Below are 9,720 nucleotides of genomic sequence, written 5' to 3' on the forward strand. Positions count from 1 at the left end.
CGTACACCTTACTAGTACTTACAAAATATGATATCAACTAATGTTTACTTGTTTCTTGATTAATGACTTTTAACGATACTAGTTATCACAACTCTACTACTTATACATCAACATAATAAGTTATTTTAACAGTTTAATAGCCCACCATGCTTCGCAATAATTATTATTTAACTAGAGAGTTTTGACCAATACCTGAACTTAGTCGACAATGGAATCTCCGGCGTTCTGAGCTTCCGGCTTTACCAAGGTAGCTAACCCCAACCCTGTCTTCCTTAGATCAGGCTCAGCACAGATCTATTTCGTTTCCTACCTTAGACCGTAATCTCTAATTAAACAATCCTTACTGTGTTTATGATGGAACTTTTTAAACAGAAAGATAACTCATTTGATATATAAGGTTCAAGGGGATAACGTTCCCTTCTTGAACTAAACTTTTATTTAATTTGAAAAGATTACAACACTCATATATTACAACACACACACAAATTGAAAGCTTAAACAGACATAAGTTGAATTAGAGTTTTCTCTACTTTAAGAGAGATGGAGAACCAATCTGTCTCTTAAGGTGAGTATTTTCCTCTAGAGGACTCTCTATTATTTTCAGAGTAATTCTCTAGCTAACTCTTCCAACTCTGCCTTCACTTCTTGATCTAAGCCCCTTTATATAGGGATACAAAGTTACATAGGATTCCTATCAAGCAATTCTACACCATTGCTTTTTACAGAGATATTTTGAAACAGAAACCATTAGTAAAACGTGGCTACAGTGAAGATTCCTTGCATTATTGCTGGTGTGGGCTCAAGCCTTTATAATTTCATCCATCATTATTTCTTGTAGGCCTCCCTCACTATCTTTGCTGTCTTCATACATAGGATTCTCTCTGCAAAGGTCTGCAACACATTTGGCTGCATACTCCTCATCCCAACTCATGAATGCTTCAAACAGATACTCATGGCCTTCAAATGACATAAACTTTCCACTTTCAATATCTTCTAAATATTTGTAGATTGACTCGGTGTTGTTCATGCCATCTACTAAATATTCTTTCATCTCGTTTGGCGCCACAATTGTAGTGTTACCAATATGAAACATGACAAGAGGAATTCCTTTTCTTTTTATAAAATCGTTAAGATATTGTGAAATGTAGAAAAATCCCAGTGCTCTGGCTTTAGTTGGATTTCTAACAGTCTTCTGACGAATTAGTATGGGATCTTTGCAACACCTTATTCTTCCAAACATTATCAAGTAATGCGGTGGACTAACTTTTCCTTCCTTAACTTCGATATTAGCACATTGCACCTTTACACCTAGCTGAAATTCCTCTTTTTTGTCATCACAATATTTTCGAACCCTGTTGAATGCATACTGTTGGAACTTCGTGAGTCTTGGAAAGAAAGAGTCATTAGGAGTAGGGAATTCATAGAAATCGTGTACCATCCCATAATCCCAAGCCTTGTAATGTATATCAATGAATGGAGCATTCTTATCAAGAGGATATGGATAGAGTCGTACCGATGCAACTTTAGAGTTTTTGGGAAACTCTATCCTATCTCCCCATAGATCTCGAACATCAAAGAATTTACTGGACCTCGTGACCACCAACTCGTACCATATCCTAAAATCGTTATCTCTTATTTTATTTAATATTATATTTCGTACATCAGGAATGAGCTGAAATAACATAATTGTTATTTCGAACATCAATAACCTCTGGACTTCCCAATGGCAACCCTTAATTAAACCATCTCGTGAACGTTGTTTTGCTGATATGATTAAGCCTTGCATTAAGGCCCAGCTGGAGGGTGAAACCCGCTCCATTGCCTTTTCGGTCTCATCAATGAGAGTTTTCCTCTCTACATCCATCTTTTGAAGTTGGTATGCAGGAGGTTTTTGTGTAGTCTTGAGCTTCTTGGACGACATTGGCTAATTCTCTGGTTAAGCTGTCTTCCAAAGAATTCTTTGTTCCCTGTATATGTTCAACAGTAAAAGAGAATTGGTTAAGCCATAATTGCCAACGCAGGAGTCTCCCTTGCGCTTGCATATTAGACAAATTCTTTTAACAAAACCGAGTATGCCTTTGCAATCTGTTCTTATTAAGAACTGTTTAGGGGCTAAGAAGATTAAGAACTTCTCGATCCCTCTAATAACTGCAAGGATTTCCTTTTGCATTGTAGGATAATTTAACTCAGCTTTATTAAAACTTCCACTGCTATATCTGCAAAGTTTTTCTCCTTCTTTTATTTTTAACACAGCACTCTAATGCTCATTACTAGCATCTGTTTCAAGGATTAAATCATTTTCGCTGGTAGGTAGTGTTAGTACAGGAAGATCTTTACACATAGCTTTTAAATTTTGAACAATTTTAGAATCACAATCCTTCTAGCTCCAAGTTAATTCTTTCTTGAGTTTTTGTTGTAATGGTTTTCTTAATAGAGCAAGATTTTCTATGAAATCAGAAGCATAGGTTAAGCATCCAAGAAATCTTTCTAGTTGTTTTCTATCTTCAATTTTATCTGGAAATTTTTCAATCTTTTCTAGGATATGCTTTTGCAATATTATTTGTCCTGCTTTAATTTCTAATCCTAGAAACTCAATTTCTTGTTTAGCATATACACATTTATCTTTTCCAAGGATTATTCCATGTTCAGCACATTTTTGAGTTACAGCTTTAAGATCATTCTTATGCTGTTCTAAATCCTTTGAGAAGATTAAAATATCATCTATGTAAACCAAACAACAATGATTAAGTTCTCTAAAAATATTATCCATTCTTCTCTGAAATATTTGTGGAGCATTTTTTAATCCAAAAGGCATGACTGACCATTCATAATGCCCTTGAGGGGCACTAAATGCAGTTAATAGAATGCTTTCCTCTTCCATTTTAATTTGCCAATAACCGCTCTTACAATCCATTTTAGAAAACCATGTGGCTCCTTGTATTCTATTAAATAACACAGTTTTATTAGGAATATAGTAGCCATCAAAAACAGTATTGTCATTTAATTGCTTATAATTGATGACCATTCTAGCCTTACCTCGTTTTTCTTCTGCATAGTTTCTAACCATGAACGCTGGACTGTTATGAGGACTCTTGCTATTCCTAATTAACTTCTTATTCAATAATTCTTTTATTTGCTCATTAAATTCTAATATATCTTGGTAGGTATAAACCATTTGTCTTACTCTGATAATCTTATTAGGGTTTGTTAGAGTTATCTTAGCAAATGCTTTATCCTTTTCCCAATGTTCCAAAGGATTTGTTGAATATAATTTTTCACATAACTTTTCTTGTTGCTTATTAATTTGTTCTATTAATGATGATTCACACTCAGAAATTCTAAGTGCAACCTCTCGTTGTGTAGGTGTAACCCTATCACCACGCTGGCTGCGCGTAAATTCCATAGTCTGATGGGTATAAGCCTTTGATATTTTCTGTATAGGGACAGAATGACCATTAATAGTAAAGATTATCTGATCAATTGTTTGAGTGCATGGGGAGTATAACCTTTGAAAGTTATTTCCTATTATCATATCATGACTTGGCTGATCAGTTGCCCATAAAATAGGAATAACACATCGAACTCCTCCAATTTCTATTTTTAAATCTTCAATTATCTCCGTATGCATCATGACACTATTATTAGCAATTCTAACTTGCATAGGATTTTTAGCCTTTTTCCATAAGAATTCTAGAAATAATGATCTTTTTCCAAAACATGTAGAGCAACTACTATCAATATACGCACATAATTTATATTTATTATAATCCTCAATGCATATATCAATTGGAATATAAATTCTATTAGGATTAGTACTGGTTACTTCATTACAAGCTTCCATTTGCATATTAACTTCATCTTCATATACTGGTTCACTCACAGTTTTAGTCTTATATCCAATTACTTTTCTTTTATCAATAGGATTATTTAGATCTTCATTTAACTCAAAACTAGAACATGATCCCATATCAATGCTATGCCTTACAGGTTGTTTTAAAGCCTTTTTATTCTCATATTTTTCATTTAGTTTCTTTAGTAGAACTAATATTTCTTCTTCATTTTCTTCTGGCTTCTCATCACATTGTTTTTTCATTTTTATAATTGTTGAGTTTTGTCTACTTAGACTTGGTGTTCTAAGACTCAAATTTCTCTGTATCTTAGGTTTTATAGCTACTCCAATATGAAGTAATCCTGATTCATCAATTAACATTTTACTTGATCTATTACTAACTGCAGGATTCATAAAGAATTCTTCCCAAGTTTTTTCAATTTCGATTTCGTTAGGATTTACTTTTATGGGCGTAATTTTCTTCTTAGGACCTCCTCCTTGCTCATACTTCTGAGCATCTACTATTTGTATCTTAAAAGATGAGTCTATAGTGTTTACCAACTTGTAAACCACCTTCCATCTTAATTGTATGGGTCGTGTTCCAATATGCATTTTTACTCCTTCTGTTAGTAGTTTGATAGCTAAAAACTTAGCCGCAAATGAATCTTCTAAGCTCACATAATATCTAGGTTCACATATGTAGCTTACCGTTCCTTGACTTAAATTACATGTGATACCACTAATTATTTGATCATAAAATTCTTTATGTCTAATATCACAAATAAAACTTAAGCACTTAACATCTTTGCCAAAGTCTTGTAAAGGAGTTATGTATACTTGTACCGCACCAATACAAATATAACTATAATTTCCTTTTTCCTTATGTTTTTTAATACTTTTCCAGTTTATGATATTAATTTCAGCTACTTTTTGTTCACAATCTTCGATTACTATACTTCCTTCCATTTCTTCACATACATATTTAGTTTCTTGTTGTAAAGAAAGAAGTTTTAAATATTTTATCCTTAGTAATCTGAGGAAAATTCCAGCTTTCTTTGTTTTTCTGGTCTAGGTCATTATCTTCAAATGAATATTCAGCTCTTTTTAGTTGACCTATAGTCATTTTGCTTTTATCCTCATCATTGTCATCTGATTCTGAGTTTTCTACTTCTTCTCCTTCCATCATATTATTTATTTCTTCGTAGTTTTCATCTTCAAATTCACTGTCTTCAGGTTCTTCATTATACTCATTTTCTTCTTCTATTATTTCTACTATTTCTTTATTATTACTTAAAGCCAATTCTAAATCCTCGTCTTCTGGTATCTCTATGTAATCCCAACTACCTAAGGCTTCCATTAATTTATGATTAGCTTTCTTACATTCATTAGCATAATGTCCTAGTTCTCCACAAGACCAACACTTGCATGTTTTCTTTTTCTCAGGACAATATGTTGCTTTTCTGAAAAACCTACTTGGTTTTCTATATTTATGTTTATAATACTTCTTCTTATAGGTTTCTCCTCTTGTTCTGTCAAATTTGTTTTTCTTATAATTCCTTCTCTTATTATAGTTTTTTCTTTCACAACCATAGTTATTTGGGAAATCCCAACAAGTGAGAAATTGTCTCTTCATTTGTTGAGTTCCTGCAACTTCTCTACATTTCTTTTCAATCCATTTTCTTAAAAAAGCAATTCTGTTTCCTAGGGCATCCATAGCTAATAATTTTTCTTTCCATTCTTGATATTTTTCACTAATTTCTTCATTAAGGGGACTTGGTAACTTATCATAGAACATTCCAAGATTTGTTTCATTTTCACCAATTTTATAATAATATGTCTCAAACTCCATAATGTAACTTTCAACATATTTCATATTACAGATGGACAAATTACTTAACTTTCTTTGATATTCTATTCGTTTTTCATTAGGATCAGCTTTTGGACCAATGAAATCAACCTCAATGTATTGACATAACTGCCTAAACATTCTAGTAGGAGATTCACTAGTTCTTAATGTAGCTTTGACTTCTTCATCTATACCATCGTATCAATCTTCTACACAGCCATAAAAACTATGTTCGATATAATTTACAAAATTCTCAGAAGTCCAGTCAGTGTTTAGGTTGAGTACACTACTCATGCTCTTCTTCCACTGATCTAGAATATTTTGTCTATCTCTTACTCCGTCTAACTTAAGCTTATATCCAGTTTGACTTATGGGTTCAAGAGTTACTTCTTCTTGTTTAGGAATTTGGTTTGGCATAACCTTGACACAAAACTGGGTAGTTTTCCCTGGTATGTATCTTGGTCGTGTGCAACTTCCTTCTCCTTGATATCTAGGTCTTTGAATAACATTGTTTACGTTAATGTTTTCATCAATAATTTCTTCTCCCACATCATTATTATTCATTACTCTTTCACCTAGTTTATTTTCAATCTTTTGTTGGACTACTTCTATGGGTAGAAAGTCCAGATCATTTAACTTCATTAATTCCATTTGTTGATATAGGTCTTCTTCTAATGTAACATAATTATTTTCTTCTGTAGAAGAAATCCCTTTCTTAGAAATTAAATTCATGATTTCGTTAAGCTTATTAGGGTCTTCTTCCTTATCGAATAAGACTTGTAATTCTTCAAGTGTTTTTTCTTGAAGATGATGGCTCATCTTTAGTCTCTTGGTTCTTTCTTGATTACTAATAGGTCTTTTAGGAAGTGATACAGTAAACTTCTTATTTTTATCTAGATTTTGAAAAGGATATTTATATTTATATGGAACAATCTTTTCCTTACTAGGTGATACTTCTTTGTTGAACTAATGTATAACCTCGTTTGTTAAAGCAAGTTGTACTTGTTTAACTTGTTCAACTTGTTCTTTTATCTCGCTTAAATTTTTATTAATCTCTGATATTTCTGTTAATAGCTTATGCTCACTGCTCATGCAACAACAATGTACGCTACCTACTTCTACCTTAAGCTCACCTATCTGATCTACAATGTAATTAAGGACTGGGCCAAGATTATTAGAATTTTCTGGAATATGATAGTAGTGCTTAAGCTCAGGCTTCTTACACTCAGTAGAAGGTCTAGTATTCTCCAGTTTTACTAAATTAATTACAACCTAATTTAGCTTTTAATAGTATGGCTCTGATACCAATCGAACGCAGCTAGATACCAACAAATTTTAATTAGGATCCCAACTATAAAGCTACTTATACCAACAATAATGTTTGTTTAATATGATACCAACCGCAGTACTATGATGATACCAACACATTGTAGGATGGTATTTTGATATTACTCAGGATGGTATTGTCTATATATATATCGTTGGTACTCACAGATAAGGTACTTTTTTTTTGTCTTTTTACTAAATTACGAAAATGACCTTACTAGAGACCACCTTGGTCTCTACCTACTTGAGACCAAGAATTCCTCAGCCTATTATTAGCATTTGATGAGCGTAAAAACTCCAATAAATCAATGAAAATCCAAAATTACCAATTTTAACCAAAGCTTTAGAGTATATATATAGCCTAAGTTCAAGACATTTTCAAAACAATTCAACAGAAGAAAGAAAAAGAAGCAAATATTTGTTGAAAACACACACCAAAAAAGAAAAAAAAAATGGAGAAGAAGGGAAGGAAAATTGTTAACATGATTTTTGTAATTAGCATAATAATAATTGGGCTTATACAAGGGGCCCATGGGAAGGTTGTATGTGGGGTAGGATTAACAACATTATTTCCATGTTTACCCTCAGTGAGGCAGCCTAATCCACCAGCTCCAGGCCCAGATTGTTGTAACGCAGTTAAGCAGGCTGATTTGAAGTGTCTTTGTGGTTTAGTTTATAACTACGGTCAATTGCCTACTTTTGGTATTGACAAAGGTCTTTACTTGGCTCTCCCTGCAAAATGTGGTCTCCCTAATTGTCCAGCCTAATTTCTAATTAAGCTACGATTATTGTACAATAATTTGAATATTTCATTACATGGAGTAATACTGTAATAAATTTGTTGTTTCATGGAATTATATATTTGAATTATATATTTGTTTAACAACTTTATTTGCGATTAATGTCATGTGCATGGTGTAACCATAATTCTTTTTAGGACATTTTGTGAAAATCTACCTTATAAAGCTTTTTTTTTTTTTTTTTTTTTTTTTTTTTTTTTTTTTTTTTTTTTTTTTGCGAGAAACTACCTAATAAAAAAAATGTTGTAAGAAACTACCTTATAAAAGGGTAAATGTTGTAAGAGAATACCATTGGTCGGAAAGTCACAGTTGACTTTCATTTTCCGGCATTGACCACATCATGTGCCAATCATGTGACTTTTAATTCACCCTTTCCCTCCTTTTTTCTTAAATGGCATGTGATGTGGTCAATGCCGGAAATTAAAAGTCAACGATGACTTTTTGACCAAGGATAGTCTCTCACAACATTTACCCATTTATAAGGTAGTTTCTTACAACATATTTTTTATTAGGTACTTTCTCGCAAAAAAAGTGCTTTATAAGATAGTTTTTCACAAAATATCCTTCTTTTTAAGAAAATAAATAAATAAATATTGAGCAGCTTTAACTGAGCAAAAGAATTAAAAGAAAAATGAGGAGGTTGTATAATTGTAACATGTTTTCTTTTTGGATGATATAACTGATTGTAAATTATAACACATCTTTCTAAATATTGTTTGCACGACTTCTTGTGTATATAGAAAATTGACTCTCCCTTTTCTCCCCATTTGGTATAGCATATTAGCATTGACAGGACTTTCAAATTAGATGTTCATCTACCGTTCTACACTTTTCTAAGAAGTAACCAAAATAACATGAATCATAATTTCTTTTTTTAAAAAAATTTAATGTTCCTTGATGTGTTTCCTTAAAAAACTAGATACTATTCATAAAAATCTTTAATGCAAGGATATCACTATTGGTCTTGAAAACATGAATCATAAATTTTTTATTTAATGTTCCTTTGAATGTATTAAAATGAACATAATAAATTATAAAAATTTGATATTATGAAATTATAAATCTAGGCAAATAAGATTTCATATGACTATATTTTTTCTGATGTATAAATCATCAAAGATAGTCAAAATAGAATATATGAATAGCGTAAAAGTCAAAGTATATTACAAGTAAAAATGACTCAAATGTTAAAACTGTCAAAAACAGATAAAGCCAAAACTTTGTACTTAATAGGGCCAAAACTTTGGAGTATAAATATCTTATACATTTAGCTCCCAACTCATCCATACTAAAGCAAAAACAAAACAAAGAGAAAGAAAAAGTGTGGAAAAAAAAGATGGAGATGATGAGAAAGAATGTTGTAAACTTAAAGCTTGTAATTAGCATAATAATGGTAGTTGTTATTGGGCTAACACAACAGGCCCATGGGCAGCCCACCAAGGTATGTGGCGTGCCTGTATCGTCTTTGTCACTTTGCCTGCCATCAGTGAAGCAGCCCAATCCACCTTCTCCAAGCCCACAATGTTGTGATGTCCTTAAACCAATTGCACAAGATACAGAGAAGTGTCTTTGTTCTTATGCTACTTCCCCTCTTTTGGGTAGGTTTGGCATTGACAAAGGTCTTTTCTTGGCTCTTCCTAAAAAATGTGGCCTCCCTGATTGTCCTCCTAATTAGAACTTTAATTTTTGTATTGTTTAAATAAATTGTTATATGTAAAAGTTAGAATCAAAATCTTTTATTGGGACTTAATATAATATGTTACTTTGTTTCATGGTTATAAATTTGATTTGAGATCTTGTTATGTTTGAATTATTCTATTTGATGAAATTGGCTATAAGAAGAATTTTGCTTATTACATTCGAATTATTATTGAACTCCGTGTATGGAGAAATGGAACAAGTAATAAAATACGGAAGGA

The 9,720-nt window shown here is 32.1% G+C and overlaps 1 protein-coding gene across 1 annotated transcript; it reads left to right on the forward strand.

Annotated features, from left to right (window-relative positions):
- Window positions 1-7,453: 7,453 nt before the first annotated feature.
- Window positions 7,454-7,768, forward strand: LOC145566089 (putative lipid-transfer protein DIR1). Its single transcript, XM_081625630.1, has one exon. It carries the CDS (start codon window positions 7,454-7,456, stop codon window positions 7,766-7,768), a length of 315 nt encoding a protein of 104 aa, XP_081481756.1.
- The last annotated feature ends 1,952 nt before the right edge of the window (window positions 7,769-9,720 follow it).

This window comes from Chenopodium album, chromosome 11 (assembly GCF_948465745.1).
Source record: "Chenopodium album chromosome 11, dcCheAlbu1.1, whole genome shotgun sequence".
Classification (NCBI taxonomy): domain Eukaryota; kingdom Viridiplantae; phylum Streptophyta; class Magnoliopsida; order Caryophyllales; family Amaranthaceae; genus Chenopodium; species Chenopodium album.

Bases quoted from the DNA above. Each gene is read 5' to 3' on its own strand.
- LOC145566089 (XM_081625630.1), top strand. From the start codon at position 7,454: ATGGAGAAGAAGGGAAGGAAAATTGTTAACATGATTTTTGTAATTAGC.